Here is a 21,232-nt window from a genome sequence, read left to right on the forward strand (position 1 = left end):
GAAAGAGACTTGCAATGTGACAAGACCCTGTTGAGGATGCTTCACTCTTATGCATGGACACACATTCTCTATCATGAAATAAATAAATAAATTTAAAAATTTAATATCTGACTCCCATTCTTAAGACTCAAATTCAGTGGGCAGGGAGTACTCTGTACATTTAAATTTCTCCAAAGTCATTCCTGTTCATAATCATGACTGAGAAACACCTCTCCTAGGCTTAGAATTATGTGCTTTCAGAATCTTTGCCAGGTTCTTTGGGGTAGATTTTCTTCTGAAGTTGACTTTGAATAGCAAGAAGGGCTCTCTTGTCACTCATAAGACTGTAACCTTGGTGATGGGAAGCATAAATAGGGCTGCCCAGATCATCCTCCTCTACTACTATACCAGGTTCTAGAAGATTCTGCCTTGAATTGGAGTTCTGATATTCTAGAAGATTCTGCCTTGGAGTTCTCATATTCTGAGTGAAGTGGGCAAGTTTTCCTATCTCAATGTAATGAGGTAGTTAGTGTGAGAGTCTGCCTTGAGTCTCTTCTGGAATAGGGCAAAAGGAACAGCAGAGTAGATTATCAAAAACTCACGTCTTTATCTGGGAGGAGCCTGCGGATGTCCACATGGGAGCAGTGCCACCCAGGATTTATGCCCGTGTTGTCATGGCCAATCCGAATTTTCTCAATGATTTCTCCCACATCTTCTAACTTTGGAAAAAAGAAAAGGTGCCTGGTGTTAGCAGTAAACTCCAAGAATCTCAGCAATATCCTGTTTCCTAAGGAAACACTCTTGAGTCACTTTGAACTTCCAGGGATAGCTTTCTCCTGATACTTCTACTGTTCAGTCAGGCCACCCTCTCCCTCTTCTCTACACAAGCCATGCTCATACCTCAGTCACTTCTCCCCGCTTAAAGTCAGCCTAGACTCCAGAACCAAATTCAACCCACCTTATCTATAAGGTGGTCTCAGGCTTCAGGGGGAGCCCAGCTCTATCTTAGATATCAGAGATGAGTTCTGGTTCTGCCTATGCTCCTGTCTTGCCAGGCTGATCTTGTTCAAATCCCCTGGAGCCCTTCTCTTTCCAACCATTCCTTTTCTATGTTCCCACAAATTCCAGTCCCTTAAACCTGACATTCTCTTGCCACAGGAACTTTGAAAACATCTTGTCTCCCCTTCACCTCTCATTATCTTTCCCCAATCCACTGAGCGCTCAGCCTCACCTTTCAGGTCTCAGCTGGAGGATCACTTCCTCTCACTTCCTCAGAAATTCTTTTTCAGTTTCCCAAGACAGTCAAATTTCCTCTGATAGACTCTTGCAGCATGGGATAGCTACCCCTCAAGCACTTCTCAGGCTGAAATTTTGCATTTACCCTACCCTCTCCTTCACTACTCTCATACTAGCCCTTTCCCCCACCACCAAGAAACAGAGGACAGGCACCATCTTGTTCGCCATGGTATTCCCAAAGCCCAAGCAGTGCCTGCGAGCTAGGTACTTGATAAGCATGGAAAGAATGAGAGAAAGCATTAAGGTCAAATGCATGAAGGATGTGTTTCCTAATCTGCAAAAATGAGTATGAGAAAGCTAACCAGGCTCTTTCATAAAAATGGTGTGTATGAAAGTTCCATTGAATAGAAAAGCAGATATAGGGGCCAGCAGATGGTGTAGCAGTTACGTTGCTGGACTCTCACAGGGCCAACTACTGGTCAAGTCCCAGTCCCAGTGCCAGGCGCATGTGCGTGCATGCCCAAGATTCCAGGAGGAGAATGGAGGAGAAGGGATTGCAGCAAGGCCATCCCCCTGGGGATAATTTCTCTCTTTGTCTCTCTCTGCTGAGCACAAGCACCCTAAGGCAAAAAACTCTTTAAAAAGAAAGAAAGAAAAGCAGATATATGTATGCATTAGTGAGCCCTGAACTGTGGGGGCTGTAACCTCTTCTCTTTCCTGACTGGAATTCATGAGCGTGGGGTACAGGGAAGTGCTCAAGTCAGAACTGGCACATCCCTGACTCCTCAGACTCCACTGTGGAAATAATAAGGGGCCAGGGACAGACAAGGCTGTCTGTTTAGCTCAGGTCTGGCCTGCAAGTTCTCTCTGCCGACCTGCCTCTGTCATCCCAGTTGCCCCATACATGGGCCCCAGGGCATTTCTTGGGTCTCTTCCAATTCTCGTGTGTTACATTCTCATCTGAAATGATGCTGTACGTATCAATTCACATTCCTGCCTCATTCCTAAAAGGATCTGGAGAAATAACAGGATAAGAAATAAATGAGGAAGTCAAGGCAAAGGGAAAAGAAAGGCAAGAAGATACAGTGATCCCGGATGTCCTAGCTCATGGTCAGCCCATGGAATTCATGCCATGAGATCTGGCACAACTGCGGGGGTGGTCAGGGTGTTGGGGGTGTGTGCAGACTTGAGGTTCTTGGCAGCTTCTCTGTGGAGCTGGCTGCTGCCAGCTCCTTCAAGCTCTCAGGTGCTACGAGGAAGGAAATCATCAACTCTAGCATGAATGGAAAGCTCTTGATGAGTGAATAGTGTCGAAATGATTGATTGAGCCATTCATCAATGCTAAGCCTCCATAACTGTAGACAGACGCGACCTCTACATGAACTTGAGCAGCTGCCAACCCATGGTTTCCTCCATACCACACTCCACCGCCTACTGCTGGCAGCCTGGGGAGGCTCATTAGAACTGCTAGGGGTCTCTCTTTTCCCCCCAACCCAACCCCCACCCTTCCCAGGTCTAGCCCTCGCTCTGCCATCTTCTCCCTGTGTGACCTTAGGCAAGCCACTCAACCCTCTAGGCCCTCATGTCCTCATCTATAAAATGGGGGAGAATTGTAACCCCTTCAGCCAGAGGCAGGAGCATGGGTGCAGCAATCCCTGAGGTCACATCTAGGTCTCAGATCACAGATAGGGTTCTTTATGCCAACTGTCCTCTAGTTCTAAGTGACTGGCAGAGTGCTACATTGCTGCAAACTCCATGAATTAGCAAGGTTGCCACAACTGTGCTGCTGCTGCCTCTGTTCCCTGACACAGTCCCCAACCTTAGCACTGGCCTGCCACCCTCATCTCACAGAGAAGTGAGAAACCCTGTCCAGATGACCCTTTGGATGTTTTGTAAGCATCCAGGCACTGAATCATTAAACAAAGATCAGTGACTGCAGGCTGACGTTAGTGCCATGGATATTGTTAATGAGGCCTTATTCTTTCACTTCTGGAAAAGCACAGAAGCTCTGGTGAAAACGTTGGTGCACACCATCTCTTCTAGAAGACATGAGCTGTCTGGTAGATACAGGAGGCCTTTCCCCTGCACACTGGCCTCTTGTCTTTTCCCATTCCTTCTCTTTGTGGTTCAAGATGTGTGGGCCACTAGCTTCAATGGTACTTTCATGAACTTAGCCCTCCAACCACTCAGTTGCATGTGCCAGGGTGGCCATTTTATTTGTGATCCCTCAGAGAGCAAAGAGGCCTAGTGGGCCAGAAATGAACTCAGAGAATATCAGCATCAGAAGAGACCCTCACATTTTCCTGAGAGGTAAAAGGATTAAGCAGAGAAGGCTCTAAAACTGAACTGCTTGAGTCCAGATCCCAGCTCTGCAGTTTGTTAATTGAGATACCTCAAACAAGTTAGTTAACCTTCCTGTGCTCTGTTGCCTCATCTATAAAATGGGATAATTGTACTACCTCTCTCTTGGAAATGTTATGGGGATTAAGTGAGCTGATACACATCAGATGCTTAGAACAGGGCTGGCACATGGGATGTACTCAATAACTTGTACCTAATATTGTTCTTTTCCAATCATCCCTTTGTCTTAGGATGGGGCCACAGAGAAAAGGAGTGGCTTGCTCAGGAGTTAGTGACTCGGCCAGGATCAGAACCCAGGGTATGGACTTGCAGTCGAGAGTTCTGCCTCTTACCTGAAGTTCTGTCAGAAAGGGAAGTAAAGAGACACAGGCAGTCAGAGAGACAGAGGCTGGGAGAAAGAGCCTTTTCATTTGCTTCCAAGTTCTCATACTTCCCTAAGGCCCGGATAGATTTGAAAAGAAAAAGAAATAGCACCAATTACTGGCAAATTATAGTTGTCTCTTAGTGGGGACTTCATTGATAAAACTCCCCGGAAGCCACGCTTAGGTGTGATCACAGCCTCAGCCACTGATGGCATCAGGCTTGGGTGACTCACCAATCACGACATCTTGAGTTTATGAGATGTTAGCCTTGTGTGGATAAATGAATCACCCTCCACTTTTCCTTGTTAAAAGACAACCATGGTGACAGACCTTCCCACAAACACTGACTGCTCCCAGAGAAGGTGAGGAGGGGGCAGGGGTCCCCCTGGACAGAAAATAATGGGCACATATCCAAAGAGCCCCCCTACTTGGAGAGTCCAGGCTTCTGAGTCTCCTGGCTCTCCTCCTTTAGAGTCTTCTGGGCTTACCATTTAAGTCCTGCTTCATCTCTGCCCTCTGTCAAGTCACATCAGCTTCTCCTGGCCCCTCTGGCCCAACCTCACACCTGCTGTGTTTATTTCTTCCTCTTGGCTGTTGGCCATGCTATCATCCTTGCTAGGAATGCTCATTCCTCCTCATCCCTGCTTGTGCCCACTTTCAGGTCCAGCTCAAAGGCATGTCTTCCAGGAAACCTTCTTTCTCTAAACACAATGGCAAGCTCAGTCTACTGCAGTGGCTAAGAGCAGACATTCCAGTGCCAATCCTCCTGGGTTTCAATCCTGTTTCCACTACATCCAAGCTATATGGTTTTAAGTAAGCTACTACACTCTCTGTGCCTATTTCCCCATCTTTCCACAGGGATAATTATAGCACAGAGTAGTTATGAGGGTTAAGTGAGTTAATCTAGATAAATCCCTTATGACAGTGCCTTCTAACCCACAGGGTCACTTATGATGACTATCACTAGACTCTCTCACTGCTTTGTATGAAATTCTACAGTCTCGAAATAGATGGAAAGCCCATTTTAGGCAGGGTCTGGGACCTTCTCTTCTGTCTAACTCAACCTAGCACAGCTGGACACATTGGGCAGGTGCAATGCAAATGCACTGAATTACAGTGTACAACACATCTAGGAGTGATGACCTACCTCTATAGTAAATATTGGACAAAATGCCCATTTGCCTGGACCTGATGGGAGCATATTACATCCAGGATGTTCTGTATTGGACTACTCAGCTACACTCAGAAGGAGACCTTATCTCTGCGTTATCTCTGATAGTAGGAGTCCCACCAGCCCCTGGAGCCCCAAAACCAGTAAGTCTGTAAGCTATATTCCACCTAAAAACACACATCTGCTGCTGGGAGCACTGTAAATACCCCTTGGCACTATGCCTCTGATTCCCACTCATTCCCACCTTTAATCCTGACACAAGCCATGGAAAGACAGAATGAGCTTCAGCATCCTCCTGGTTGGTGGGATGTACTGAGGTCCAGAGAGGTTGACTGAGCTGCTCATCTTCCTCACTAATATGGCCTTTCAAGGGTGTGAGTCTGCCCTGAATGCAGGCTTCCTTCTCCGCCTTCCCTCTCTGACCCACCCCAGGTACCTCCATAATGAAGCGGGAGGCAGACTTCCTCTCAAAGAACAGCTTCTGCTCCCTCTTGTTGGTGCACAGGTACTTCTGCTGGGTGCACACAGCATCGCAGCCGTAGATGACGATGAAGATGTTGGCATCTGTCCCGGCAGCAAAGACATCGCTGGTGTAGAGGGTGATCTCATAAGGGACAACTGAGGATGGTGGCCATAGGCAAACCCAGATGGGATGAGAGGACAGAAACCAAATGCGAGTGAGGTCAAGTTCTTTACCAGCATCACCTGTCCAGACCTTTCACTAGGAGCTGCTGCCCGGAAACCTGGACCTTCACATGGTTTCCTAGCAACCACAGGTGGGGGTCTGTCATGCCCAGTTTCTCCTCTTATTCTCTGTCCCCTTAGACCAGGGTTTCCAAGCCTCTCACATCCAGAGTGAGTGCAGATAGGTTGAAAGCATTGACTTTTGAATTTGATAAGCCCAGGCTCGAATCCTGGCTCTAAGGTGAATACCAGGTGATCTGGGCAGCCCCTGTAATGAGTAGAGACCAGCCTTTCCCTGTGTCTGGGCTGAAAACCTTTGTCCTTTGCTTCAGACACTTTGGGGGGCCTTGTTAGAAATACAGATTCCCAAGTCTCCTCACATTTTCTACAGGATGGGCCCAACTCATACTTAGCACCAAAGATTTGAGAACAGTAGTCTAAAGCAATGCATTGCCAACAATACATTGCCAATTTCTTAGCAGATGTGAAATGTTTAGTAGGTTGTCACCAGTATATATTTTTTAAACATTTATTTATTTATTTGTTGTGATTTTCAAGCCACCGGATCTGGGACTTGACCTGCAGTCAGCTTTGTGGGACTCCAGTGCCTTAACCATCATGCCCCCAGCTGGCCCAGTCACCAGTTTTTAAAAAACATATACATGGAATTCAACACAATCAGATAGAAGTTATCATTACATGGTACATAGTAATGGTAAAAGTTTTCGTGACACTTTTATTTGTTACATATCTATATGAATGTATTCAATACATACTTACTCTGGGTCACAGTTACAAAAGAAAATAATTGAAAACCCAGAGAAACAGCTGAAGTGGAATCTACCCTACCTTGTAATCTTGATCCCTGAGAGGAGTCACATTAGAATTTCCTTCCCTCAGGAGACCCTAACCTTGATAAGAGGAATTTGCTTTTCCTTTAGTATCATGGATACTTTGCTGTGGAGCTGCAGTAGCAGTACTTGTAGTAATAGTTACCACTCATAAAATACCTGCCTTATGCCAGACTCTGTACTATGCATGCTGCATCTTTGTCTCCTCTAATGCTCACAATAACCTCATGGAATAGGTATTAGACCCATTTTACAGATGAGAAACCCAAAGCTCAGAGAGCTGAAGTAACCTGACCACGGTCACATGGTGGAACTCAAATTTGATCCCAGACCCGTCTGACTGCAAAGGCTGTGAGGTCAGCCACTAGGGCTGTTGCTGGGAACTGAACGTAAGTGCTGCCAGCAAGACACAGGCCACAAGGAGCTCCAGTCCACAGTGATGATCACCAGCCCCACAGTGGCTTGAAAGGGCCCTTACTTACGTGTTGAAGGGACACAGAGTCCCAGTCCTGCCAGGCCCTCAAGCAATAATGGAGGCAATCTCTGCAGCATGTCGCCCCAGAGAATGGTAGTTGTTGGTCCAAGGACAGAGGACTACCCAAAGGCAGAGGCTAAACTAGAAACTGAGAAACGTATCTGGGCCTGGTCCTGGAGGAATGATGGCTGAAGGATGGGCTATTCCTACCCAGAAATTTCTAGGGATCCTCTTACCACTGGCTGGTCTCAGGAAAACCCAAATCCTGATATTAAAACTAACTCATTGGGACCAATAGATAGCATAATGGTTATGTTGCTGGACTCCCATGTAGTAGACCACAGTTTGAGTCCTGTGACCCAGTGTCTTAAAACTCACGCCAGGTGTGTATGTATGAATGCTCAAAATCCTGAGAGGAGATTGAAGAAGGGATTGTGGTGTGACCATTCCCCTCTGGAAGAGTGATTTTTCATTTTCTGTCTCTCTGACTCTCCGACAAGCACACACGCTATATAGCAAAAGTCTCTCTCTCTCAAGAAAAAAAAAAAGCATTAATTGTTTGGGGGAAATCTTTCAGTATAGTTTACTACTTAGTTAGAAATAAACTGTATGCTCTGAGTTTAGTTTGGATTTTACCAAATTCAGACAGATGTTTATTGATTGGTTGATATCAGTTTGATTTCCAGTACCTAGTACACACTTACACGTAGCCAAGCATTTAACGCATACTGTCTGATGACGACAATGGAAAGGAAGTGTCAAAACTCACAAGGCCAAAGTGTCATAAGAGAGAGGGAGCTGCTATAGAAGGCCAGATCCACATCGGGGGCCAGGTTTGATTCCTAGACTGACCTAAACAGGCCAGGCACTATGGTGCATGTCTGTGCTCCTAGCTAACTGGGAGGCAGAGGCAAATTGATTGCAGCAAGGCAAGACTCACGCCTAAAAACCTACTCCTCTCTCTCTCTCTTTCTCTCTCATAAAGGCAAACTTTTAAAATAATTATTTTATTCAATTTTAGTTATTATTTTAAACTTGACCAGAGAGAGACAGAGACAGAGAGAGGGAAAGTGAGAAAGCAAGCCAGCAGGTCCAGGACTTGAACTACAGTCAACCATGTGGGAGTCCAGCAACTTAACCATCATGCCACCTGCTGGTCCTGGCAAATTTTTTAAAAAGTCACCAAATTCTTCTTCCTCCTTTTCTTTACCCACTCAAAGGCATTATATTTTCCTTCTCTGTGAGTTCTCCCTGTATCCTCTTCCCTCTCCTACCACCCCCTACCAGGATTACAGCTGAGAGTGGTTATTTCTTGGCATGGTAATGCCTGAAATAAGGACTGGTGGTAGGGTTGGTTATGATTCTTCACAGGTCTTTATTTTCTCCTGTAAGGATATTACAACTATCCCACATAATTCTGTCTATTTTGTTGATGAGGAAACTGCGCCCTAGAGAGGTTAGGCTCTCCACACGTCATACCAGCTAGACTGGGTGCAGTCTGGAAAAAAATCCTACATGTTCTTCTGGGATCTGCCCACAGCCTCCACAGAGCTAAGGAAATTTGGGAAAGGAATAAGAGATCCAAATCTCCAAGGTGGGCTTGGCTGGGGGAGGAATTGGGACCCAATTGGGGTGGCAAGCAATGGGGTCCTGGAGGGGGCCAGCCTTGCCATGGTTCCTACATGGTGTGTACAGCCTTGTCTGAAGTTCCACGTGAAAGAGGTCCCTGACGATGGCCCCATCATCTTCATTCTTGGCCAGCCAGCGGCCACAGGTAAACGTCATACACTTTCCAAGGGATGGGGCATCCACCTCTATCCAGTCCACAAACCAGCCAGGGGCCTTGCCTAGAGAGAAAGGATACACAGACCCATCAAGGCCTTGCACAGAGGTGGTTTTCTGGGGGTAACTTCAGAGACTCCAAACCTCTCTCCCTGCTGGATGGCTGACACCCATAGCGCCATCATTACTGAGTCATCTCTCCTGCTTTCAGCATTGCCAAAGTGATTCCTGTTAAAATGTGCACCCAGCTGAAGCTGGATCACACTCCAGGCTGCTGTCAGTGAAATTAGCAAGAGTGGAGGAGCATTGGGAGGAGATGACAGGAGGGCAGGAGGAGTCTGAGGGGAGGGAGGCAAGGCTACTGCCCAGTGTGGAAGGGGCTCCAGACAGATAGCCCAGGGATGCCAAAGAGAGTCACATTCACCAAGAGTATAATTTCACCCATGGCAGAAAAGACACAGCTCTCTGGCTCAAGGATGGATGTGATGGATGAAAGGATGGGAAAAGAGTGGAGGAGTGATCCCCGCTGCCCCTGAGAAAATGAGTGATCAAGTATAAAGAAGAAAATGGAAGCCAGGCAGAGAACCCTGGTTCTATAGTCCCTACAGTCCTTCTAGCCCTGGGTGCTAGGATGAAGGTTCCTTCCCTACTTAAAAGGGATGGCTTAGGACTCTTTACTTTAAAGAGAGAACTAATTGGGCATTCTTTGTCTGGCTGCAGGGTCAATGGGTTACGCGCTCAATCAGTGGTTCTCAAAGTGGGGTCCCCAGACTAGCAGCCTCAGCATCATCTGGGGACTTGGGAGAAATGCAAATTCCTGGGTCCCACCCCAGACCAATGGACGCAAATCATCCTGGGTGTAGGATCCAGAAGTCTGTTTTAATAACCCCCCAGGTGGCTCTAATGCTCACTTAAGTTAGAGAACCCCTGAGGTAGAAAGGATTTTCAGATCTTGCTGAGCTTGGGGCAAGAAAATCTCTAAAAATGATCAGTGTCCAGTTCATACCAGAATCTCTGTGTGTAGCCAGAGCTCCACTGGAATGAAGGGATTGAGGAAGCTGTGCCTTAATGGGGGCAGACAGCACCTACATTTCCACATTCTTTTCCAGGTGCCCACACAGACCTTAAGCAGGGAACAGAGGGGAGGGAAGCAGACCTGAGTTGTCATGGCCAATTCGGACTTTCCACAGGTCTCCCAGATCCAGTGTTTCCACTGTGAAGATTTCAATGCTGTCCCTTTCAAACTTGTCACTGTTGGTCTTGGATGACTTCAAGAGGGTTATTCCTGCCGACCAAATGACCCTGGCATTAAAGACCTTCTAAACATAGTTTGACCTATCCCTTTCTTAGTCTGACCTCATAATCACCAAATTGCTGAATTTCCATCAGCTTTGAACTATGCAATTATCATCTCCTTGGCATTTTTGCACATTTGGCTTGTGTGTGTGTGTGTGTGTGTGTGTGTTCTTTTATCAAGCAAGCTTTGCAATAATTCCTTGAGGTGTGCATTTTAATTTCCAGTTTATTTAAAGAAAGGGCTTATCCAAGATCATTCGGGAGAAAGCAGTCTACTCTCTTTCCAAACCTCGCCCAGGCTTGCTAGGAAAGCAGAGAATCCTCTGTGGGGATGGGACATGTGGGAATTCTCTGGATAACAGAAGGAAGGAAAGTGTCACATGCTTCCCACCAGCCACCTCATGTGTGTAATCTGTCCTGGAACTTTGGTGTTGTTAGTCTGAGGTTTGATAATCCCAGAGTCATCGCCATCGCCTCCTGCCTCATACAATGTGCACTTTCAGTCCCATTTCTGGTCCTATCATGTAGGAAGTCTTCTGATATTCACAGACTCATTGTAGACTAGTTTAAGTGCACCGAGGGACAGAAAGACCTTGGTTCAAAGCTTGGTTCTGCCATTTCCCATCTGGGTGGCCTTGGGCAAATTATTTATTTACTATCTTTGCAATAATTCCTTGAGGTGTGCATTTTAATTTCCAGTTTATTTAAAGAAAGGGCTTATCCAAGATCATTCGGGAGAAAGCAGTCTACTCTCTTTCCAAACCTCGCCCAGGCTTGCTAGGAAAGCAGAGAATCCTCTGTGGGGATGGGACATGTGGGAATTCTCTGGATAACAGAAGGAAGGAAAGTGTCACATGCTTCCCACCAGCCACCTCATGTGTGTAATCTGTCCTGGAACTTTGGTGTTGTTAGTCTGAGGTTTGATAATCCCAGAGTCATCGCCATCGCCTCCTGCCTCATACAATGTGCACTTTCAGTCCCATTTCTGGTCCTATCATGTAGGAAGTCTTCTGATATTCACAGACTCATTGTAGACTAGTTTAAGTGCACCGAGGGACAGAAAGACCTTGGTTCAAAGCTTGGTTCTGCCATTTCCCATCTGGGTGGCCTTGGGCAAATTATTTATTTACTATCTCTGATTATTGGTTTCTTCAAATGTCAAAAGTGCGTGGTGCCTCCCCTGTAGGGTTGTTGTGAGACCTTAATAAGACAATGACTATTGACTGTTCCTAAATGTGTCCAACACATAGAAAGCCCTCAGTGAATAAAAGTTGGGGCCCATCAATTCCTTTGACCACAGTTCAGGAATTATTGTAATCATATACATTTCTAAGTTATCATCTCATTATTTTATTAAATCTTACCTGCTTTATCTAATCTATTGAGTAATAGTAACAATGAATGTCTATTGAGTGCCACTTTGTCCCAAATATTTTACATGTTTTATTTCATTAAACTTAGAGCTCTATGAAGCACATATTACCTTTATCCCTGTTTTTACAAATGGAGGAAACTAAGGCACAGGGAGTAGGCAACTGCCAAAGGTCACACAGCATATAAACAGTGGGGTGGAAAGTTGAACCAGTTCAGTAAAGCCCTCTACCGGCACATTCTTGTACGAGGATATAAGTACCCCATGGTCAGAGAGGTCTATTCATTCTTCTGCATTGCGGGGCACAGGGCTTTGGACTCACAAGTTTTCAGTTAATGAGCGATGACTATTTTTTAAACTTGGACAGAATATCTAGACAGATGGTGTGAGTGGATGGCTCACCCCCTGCACAAAATGCCATCCTCCCTGAGTACCAGGGCAGAGGCTGAAGAATATCTCTGAGATTCTCTGAGCTCCTCATATTGAGAGCACCATGGAGTCAATGGATTGAATCTCATGGAGTATCAGGAAGAGCCACTTCTTCCCAGGTTGTTATTGGGGTGCAGTTAGGGTTTAATGTACCTACTCTGCTATTAAAACAGAAGGAGAACCCTGGCACAGAGAAGAGTGGTTTTTTTTGTTTTTTGTTTGTTTGTTTGTTTGTTTGTTTGTTTTTGGTTTTGGTTTTTGGGAAAAACAGAAACAAAAACAAAAAATTACTTTTCTCTAATGGGGCTTGTTGCCTGTAGTCTGTTGAAAGAGGATCATGACCAGGTTTTCCTTGGAAATTTCTGCTAAATTTTCTGGTCTCCCTGGGGAAGACTGGGTGAACCTTGGCCCTGCAGTTTTCTTACCAGTATTGTCTTGTGTGCCAAAGAGTGTGATGAAGACATTGGCATCTGTGCCTGCATTTTTCTTGTCCCCAGTCTTTACGGTCACTGAGAAGGTGGTAGATTTATCTGACAATAGAAGAGTATAGAGAAGCAAGCTGTAGATTGCTCTTCCCATGAAGACAGAAGGGAGGACAGCCACCTCCTCTAGGAGGGCTTCCTTGATTCATTCCACTTTATTACATCACTCCAACACTTCTCTTGCCCCTTCAATCCTACAGTTGTGAGCCCAGCAATTAGTGATAAACACGCTCTGTGCTCATGTTGGACATTTCTATGAGTCACTTTGCTGTATGTGTTGTTCTGTAGTTGCCTTTAGTCTGGAAACTTCCTGAGACTAGGTATGAGAATCCCTTGCATCTGACTTACGCAGAAAGTCCTCAATCAACAGAGTTGATAGAATGGTAAAGGGAGACTTGGGTGACTACAGGGTCAGAGGCTTACCAGCCAGAAAACCTGGTCTAAATCCTCCAGTCTGGGATGATTTTTATGGATGCAAATTTCAGAGGAGGAAGCACAGGCATCATAGAACTCTTGAAGGCAACCATCCTTTCCCTTGACAAAAATGCATTGAGAGTCTATGGCCTGGAGCAGAGAATATAAGACTGAATCAGGGGACCAGCAGTTGGCATAATGGCTATGTCGCTGGACTCCCATGTAGCCGACTATGGTTCGAGTCCCAGACCTGGTGGCTTAAACTCATGCCGGGTGCGTGTGCGTGTGTGCTCAAGATCCCAAGAAGAGAATGGAGGAGAAGGGATTGCAGTATGGTCATCCTCCCTGGGGGGTGATTTCTCACTTTCTCTCTCTCTCTCTCTGTCTTTCTGGTGAGTGCACGTGCCCTATAGCAAAAACCTCTCCAAATAAAAAAAGGACTGAATCAGAACTGCCCACACTCATTCCATCTCCCTCTAATTCCATTCCATTCAAGACAATAATTCCGTCCTTAGCCACGCTAGTCACACGGTAATACTCTCCCTCACTTCATTATTCTTGCCATGGAGTAGTGAGAGGGCAGGGCAGATAGATGGTCAGAGGATGAAGTACCCAGAGCCCACAGGGGAGGGAAGGCAGAGACCTTGGGGAGGAGAGGCAGTGGAGGGGGGGATGCTAGAGGGAAGAAATCAGCTCTAGTTTAGGAAACCTTTCTGCTCCAGGGCCAGGTTGTCAAGAGGGTTGTTGTCACCACCTCCACCACCCTCCTCATCCTCGCTCGGTGGCAGCACATAGGATTCGTCCACTGGCAACAGCTCCCTGGACAGCTGCCCATCATCCTCCTCGACTGCCAGCCAGCGTTGGCATGGGAAGTAGTACCTGTGGAGTCGGGGGTGGGGAGGGGAAGGAAGGGAAAAAAGGGAAAGTCTTTTCAGAAAGGTCTCATGCAGGAGCAGTTACGGGCTGAGAATGAGTGGCCCTTCCTGGGGCCCCAGACTCTGCCCTGTCTGCTCTTCACAGCATTGCCTTCCCATCCTACCCAGCCTCAGAATCTGCCCACTAGTCGCTTTTCTGGGGTAGACAGCAAACATGGGGATATCATCTCTAGACATCCCATTGAAAATGTAGATATGCAGACCCTCAATCATGGCCATATCAAATGGGACTATCTAGGAGAGGGACTTGTGGAGACTGTTCCAGCCCTTTCTAGAATTTTAATCTATTAGCCACAGATATGTTAGCAGCGATGTTGTACCTAGAAGCTGCTCAAGGAACAAGTGTCGAGTTAATGAATTCTAATGGAATGAGCCAGTTATGCCACTAGAAGGCACTAAGAGTATGGCTTATGAACTGGCCCAGCAGACAGCAGGCCATCTAGGGTAGAGATGTCCAAGTCAGACTCTTCCATGTAGAGGCAGGGATCAGCACAAGGGAGGAGCTGGATAGAAGGCAAGATGGGGCCAGGCATGAGACAGACAGCAGAGGGGGGTGATTAAGGACTCACTCCTAGAGTGACTCTCTAGGTTTAAATCATGGCTCTGTCACTGAGAGCTCAGGAGACCTTGAACAATTTTTTTTTTTTTTTACCTCTCTGTGCTAAGGTTGCCAAATTTAGCCAGTAAAATTATAGGACTTTCATTTAAATTTGAATTTTGGATAAGCAATGAATAATGTTTAGGCCTAAGTGGGTGCTAATAGTTATTTGAGACAAATATAAAAAATATCATTCATTGCTTATCTGAAATTCAAAATTAACTGGCCATTTTGTATTTTATCTGTCAACTCTACTCTGTGCTTCTGTTTACCATCTGTAAAATGAGGATAACATTGCCTATTTCTTAGGTCGCTGTGAAGATTATTTGAGTGAAACTTTTATAGTGCTGTTTATAACAATGTCTGGCTGAAGGGAGGCTCCCAGTAAGAACACGCCGCTACTATTGCTATTGTTATAATATTTTAGTTACCTTTCTTATCAGCCCATGTCTGGGCTTCCTGGAAGGTGTGGGTTAGGCAGCTACCCTCCGGCCCCTAAGCACCTGGAACAACTCAAGGGTTCTAGAATGCAGCCCGCCTCAAAGTTGGGGGCATTCCACTCTGTTTGTGCATTTTCCCTGCCCCTGCCCTGTGCATAAGGTCCATTCAGAGACTGGTCAGAGTTGGGAGAGATGGCAACAGTGTACCCCGAGAGCTCATCTCTGCGGGGCCCCACACTTTCCTACGTTCTCATCGCCTCCAAATGTCAACCTGTTAGAGGAACAGAACCAGAGAGCACTCCCCAGTCCACAGGCTTAGATGGGGTGAGAAAGGGCAATGTGATATTAAAGAACGTAGGTTTACAGTGTTGTAACGATGTCTGCACCCCAAGGCATATTGCAGCACTATTCACAATAGGCAAGATACAGAATCCGCCTAAGTGTCCATAAACAAATAATGGATAAGAAAATATGATATATTTAATTATGTGTGCACACACACACACACACACACACACACTAAAACACTATTCAGCCACTAAAAAGAATGAAATCCTGTTATTTGAGCTTAGATGGATAACCCTGAAAGACATCAGGCTAAGTGAAATAGGCCAGGTACAGAAGAGAAATACCACATGTTCTCACTCCTATGTGGAAATTAAGAAAACAACCTTAAAGAAGGGGAGTGTTGAAAAAGACTACTTACTATAGGCTGGGAAGGATGAGGAGAAGGGGACCAGAGAGACATGTCAGTTAAAGGAAATAATATTATGGACAGGTAAAAAATCCAATTTCTAGGGTTATAAAACACAGTAGGGTAAACACAGTCAATAACAACTAACCGTGTCTTGCAGAGTAACAAAAAGGATTTTGAATGCTACCACCACGAAGTAATGACAAGTGGCCGAGAGGCAGGCTGCACTGATCGTCCTGATTTGATCAGTCCACATTGCATTCTTGTACTCAGAAAAATTGCATTTACCTCACAGATATGTTCAATTACTATATGTCAATCTTTTAAAAAATCAAAATAAATAAATTAAATAAATGGACCTGGGTTGAAAGAGCAAGCAGAGCTCATTTTGGGGTGAGATGAATTAAATTGTCATTAAATTAACATGTAAGTGAAAATGCATACTGTTCTGCCTCTCAGCCTTTAAATGTATGAATGGAAAAGCTATTTTTTTTTATTCAGTCAAGTAACTCGTGAATAATCAGCTATAGTTCTAAATTATGGCCAATTAAGGGAGAGAGACAGAAATAAAGAAAGGGGTGGGGTTGAGGCAGAGGCAGAAACAATGAGAGTGGGAAGTCGGCGGAGGACAAGGACACAGAGAGAGACACACACAAAGAAAGAGCCAGGCAGATTACCCAGGAAGACAGAAGGAAAAAAAGTCAGAAAGATAGAAAGGAAAAGTCACAAGCCCTCCCACACACACAAAGGCAAATGCACACAGAGAATGAGAGTCTGCTTTTGGGGCAGAATTCCATTGTCCCTGAGATTCCTGCATCAAGATGTCTAAGTACTTCGAGCATGCTTACAATGGCAGTGTCAGCCTGCAGGTGCATGGACAGGACCGGAGCAGGAGCCAGGCCAGGCCTGAGAGCTGAACGTGCAGCCTCTATCCCCACAGTGCCAACAGGCACACAGGAAGGATTAGAGGGAGGTTGGGCCTACTGGCCACTGCCCCTTCCTCCCACAGAAAGAAATCCTGCTCTAGCAAAGCACAGGGAGGGAGCAGATAGGGTATTTTTAAGGTAGAAAGGAGAAGAGAGGCATGCAGGTGTTCTGGGCCAGTTATGCCCACTGCTCCATTTAAACAAGGGTGAGGGAAAGAAGGAGCAAGGGCTGGAGTGAGCAGGAGGGTTACACTGAGCATTGAACCAAAGCTTGGAGCTTTGGTTCAAGCAAAATACCAATTTCACTTGAAAATAAAAAATGAATGAGGAGATTGCAAAAGTAAGTGCTGTAAAATGTAAATAATGCTACATGGATTTTCCCATTTGTGTGCATAAGCTAAAGGCTGGACGATAACAAGAATAAGTCAACCAGTGATGCCAGTAGAGTGTCAGAATAACAAGAACATGGATCTGTGTCCTTGCTCTGCCCCCTAATAAGCCATGTGACCCTAGGGACTGAATGGCATTACCAAGAAGGTAAAGTGGCATTACCAAGATGAGATGACCTGTAAGGCCTTTCTTGTTTCAACATTCTAGAACTAACGCTCCACCCACCCTTACCTTGCCACCCTAAGATTCCAGAAGGAATGAGGGGCTCCAAAGAATGTCTTCTTTTTAGATGAAACTTAAGGGGAAAAACATCTAACAACTTTTTGTTCAGCCCTTGCTGCCAAATGTAATGGAATTTGAAAATAGCATCTGTCTTTAATGATTATGGATCTTTTGGAAAATAAGAAGTTTTTGTTGTGTTGGGCCACTGCCATTTTAGGGCTGTTTGTTACCTCGCAGAACCTAGCCTGTTCTCACTGATATAACTTGAGATGTTGATTTAGGAATTCTCAAATAAATGGTCATTGAAGTGATGAGAATGGAAGGTTGAATGGGCTGCATATCTTTAATTGTTCGTCTCTCCTGCTAGGCAGACTATAACCCCATGAGTGCAGGGTTTGTTTCCCATTGCTAATGTCTACATTATGTCTACATTACGAATATCCCTGATATACGTAAGTGCTCATAAATATGAATAGAATTGAAACATTGCCTTCTCTCCAGGTGAAACTTACACATTTTCTCCTTCAAAATGCCCAAAAAGTTTTAGACTTTTAAATCCGTCATTACTCTTTTCTTGAAGATGCGCTTTCTTTTTTCCTTCTACCCCAGTTAGAGTATAGTGCTTAAAGCCAAACTCTAGTTGTTGAGAATTGTCTGAACAGAGCAGAGGAGTGGGAGGAACTTGGGGGTCATATTCAAAATATGATATTAATAAAAATACGAAAATAAATACGATACTTGTTTTAAAAATGTCTTTTTTTCCCCCAGAGTAGCCAAGGTGGGGCTTCCCAGTTTAGCAGAGGTAAGAAGAATCCAAAGATAAAATTTCCCAACTTACCGATCTTGTAAAAGGCTGAGCCCAGAGGGCTCCTTCACCAAAGGGATGTGAGGCGGTGTGAGGAGCCCTTCCCCAGCCTCCCTTTCCAGTTTTTTTCTCCTCAGCTTTCCACCCCTTATGCCTCTTATGAACCAGAAACACAATTACTCACTGCTACCTGCGTGTGTCCCTCAATTGCCCAATTCTGTCTGTACAACCTTCATCACATTGTTTCAATCAGCTCTAAAGTTTTGTACCAAATATCCAAGGGATACCTGTTCATGAAGGCCCACCCCAAATGCCTTCTCATTCCAGAGATGCCCCACCACTCAATTCACCTCTGCATCACCCTCCTCCCCATGCCTTGACCCTCGAGACAGCTGCTCCCTCTGCTGTGCCTTGCAGGCACCTGTGTTTTATCTCCCTCGCTGGGTGGAGCCCTCTCCAGCTGCCAGGCCACTTGGAGATGCTGACTAATGTGATTCTTATTGCCAGGGAAAAAGAACCACAGCTGTGTTTATCCTGGGGTCAGGCAAGGTGCTGGGCTCCTACACGCATGATCTCATTTAGTCTTCATGATCACTTTGTCTGGGGGGTTTAATTATGTGTCACATGGAAGAGAGACCTGAGGCTCAGAGGGGTAAAGTGACTTGCCCAGGGCCACACGAGTGAAGAGTGAGAGGACTGGAACCCTTTTGTGCAGCTCAGCCTCATAAAGTATCACATTTGTGCCACTGTTTGCCCTCCTTGTTTTTCTTTTTTTTAGTTTATTTATTTCCTCTTTGAGAGAGAGAGAAACAGAGAAGGGGAGAAAGAGAGAGAGAGGGAGGGCACTCTGAACAGCGTATGATACCATGACCTGCACCATGTCCGCCAGTCCCGGATCCAAGGCATGCCTGGACATGAAAATGGAGCCTTCCCATCTGGGTCAGTCTCCCAGAGTATTGCATTTTACTGCCATGCCACCCCCTGCCCCCCCATTCGTTGGCTTAATGAGTGTTTATTATGTGCCTGTTGGGTGCCAGGCACACTCCTAGACACCGGGGAGCACACAGCAGTGGACAAAAGAGATTGAGTCATTTCCTACACAGAACTTATATTTTTTTTTTGTGGGGAGATGAGCTATGACTAGAAACACCAGTTCATCATAGGTCAGATCGCAAACAACTCAGAGAAAAATAAACAGGAAAGGAAGACTGAGGGAGAGGAAGTAGGCTAGACCTTACTGAGAAGATGACATCTGAGTAGAGAAGTGCCTAAAGAATAAGAGAGGGAGCCATGGCAGGAGAGCCGGGCACAGAGGCCCTGACGTGGGACTATGTCTGCTATGTTCAAGGAACATCCAGCAGGGAGTGAGATGGGGACAAGATAGAGGAGAAGGGGGCATGGGGCAGACCCTGCAGGGCTGTATGAACCACTGGAAGTGCTTTGGCTCTTATTCTGAGAGAATGGGAGCCTCAGCAGATTTTTGAGCAGAGTGACATGATCCTGGTCATGGTGCTGCTGTGACAATAGGAGGGTCTGGGTGAAGCAGGTGGACAGGCAGCAGGCTTTGGCCAGGGAGATAGGGTTGAAGACAAGGAGACGTGGTTGAATGTTGCTCTTCTTAACAAATAGCTAACAGACAGCCAGTAGACTGTCAGTGGATTAGGGATGGGTTGTGAGAAGCAGAGTGTGGTCAAGGATGTCTGATTTGCAAGGAAGCTGATTTGGTCCAGAGCAGTTGAGACATGACATCAGGGTCCTCAAATCCTTCTGGCTACCGCAGATGGCATAAAGGTTACATTGCTGGATTCCCACATGGCTGATCATGGTCTGAGTCCTAGACCTGGAGGCTTGAACCTCATGCCAGGCACATGTGTGTGCGTGTCCAAAATCCCAAGAGGAGAATGGAAGAAAAGAGATCGCAGCATGGCCATCTTTCCAGCCAGAGGTGTGATTTCTTGCTTTCTATCTCTCTGTCTCTGTCTCTGGTGAGCACACATGCCCTATAGCAAAAATCTCTCTTGGAAAAAAAAAAAAGGTCTATTCCTTAGTTATATTGGCCACAGAAAGCCTGGGGAAGGCCACAGGCACTGTCAGGAATGGTGGTGTCTCTCTGAGAGGGGGAGATTTTCTATCTGTAACTTTATATTTATCTCAGGAAGTAGGCTTTGCTTAGTTACTCTTGGCTTAAAGATTGTTGAAGCTGACTCATCCTAGAACCCTTGCTGACTGCTACTTCAAAAACAAAGGAAACAAAGTAGTGTGAACTAGCAACATCAACAGAAAAGGACCGGGTGGGAAGAGGAGATGAGGGCAAGGACATGTCAAGAAAGGAAGAGAAGGGAAGGGAGGAGAAAAGAGAAGATTCCATTTACAAGAGTGACAAAAATATACTATACCTGGGTATAAACTTAACAAGACTATGTAGTAGTTAAGTGTAGGAAATTGTACATCATTTCTAGGGTACATAAAGGAACAGTTGGATAAATGGAAAAATGTACCTGAGGGTAGCACTTAATAGTCTAAGTATGCAATTCTCCACACATACATTTAATGGTATACCAATTGAAATTCCAAGAGGATTTTTTTTTTCAAATCACTTAATGTCTTGATTTGAAAAAAACTAGGAATCATTAATATTTTAAAAGAATAATGAAAGGGGACAAGTACTGACAGATATTAAAATAGATTATAAAGCTACAGTAATTTTTTAAATTGTTGGGCTGGCTCAGAAATGCCAAATCAATAGAACAGAATAATTTACGCTGACCGTGTTCTAAGGAGAAGCTGGTATCTTCAGTTTGTCCTACCTTTGTGTTTTTGTAGCACTTTATCCTTTTCAAGGTTAAATACCTTAGATTTTCAGAACATCTTGAGAAGTACACTGGGCCAGAATCATTAGCCCATTTACCAAAAGAGGAAATGAAAACCCATAAAGATGGAGCAACTTCTCTAGGGTGACCTGACAAGTTTCTGGCAGAGGACAGACTGCAGGTCAGGACCCTGGTTCGCAGCCATGGCGTTGTCCCTTGGCCCTTCGTACCATCACAATGACCTTGTCGAAAACAATGACATGGCCATCCGTGAGCTATGCCTCATCTTCTCCTAGGGCTGATGGGACAGAATGGGGTGGGAAATGGGGTGCCTTATCACTTCCTGCTCTATACACGGAACCCCAATAAATGGGCATGCTTCACGCGATTCCAGACTGCAGGCCAACATGCTGATTTAATTCAGCAAGTATTTATTTATTGGGTTCCCATTAAATTTTAGGTACCAGCAGGCCCTCAGCAGCCCCCAAACCCACTCGGGATCACTTATGCTTTCCTTT

General features: G+C 45.4%; 1 protein-coding gene across 2 annotated transcripts in view; it reads right to left on the bottom strand.

Annotated features, from left to right (window-relative positions):
* Nucleotides 1-21,232, bottom strand: part of LOXHD1 (lipoxygenase homology PLAT domains 1) — a 219,353-nt gene that overhangs the window by 64,426 nt on the left and 133,695 nt on the right. For both annotated transcript variants that reach the window (XM_006144420.1, XM_006144419.1), the window contains 6 exons: nt 13,604-13,773; nt 12,424-12,528; nt 10,058-10,186; nt 8,802-8,966; nt 5,546-5,727; nt 582-698 (listed from right to left, as the gene is read on the bottom strand). In XM_006144420.1, coding sequence (XP_006144482.1) covers nt 582-698; nt 5,546-5,727; nt 8,802-8,966; nt 10,058-10,186; nt 12,424-12,528; nt 13,604-13,773 — 868 coding nt within the window. The remainder of the gene's footprint in view (nt 1-581; nt 699-5,545; nt 5,728-8,801; nt 8,967-10,057; nt 10,187-12,423; nt 12,529-13,603; nt 13,774-21,232) is intronic.

Source organism: Tupaia chinensis, unplaced genomic scaffold (genome assembly GCF_000334495.1).
Source record: "Tupaia chinensis unplaced genomic scaffold, TupChi_1.0 Scaffold000119_2, whole genome shotgun sequence".
Lineage (NCBI taxonomy): Eukaryota > Metazoa > Chordata > Mammalia > Scandentia > Tupaiidae > Tupaia > Tupaia belangeri.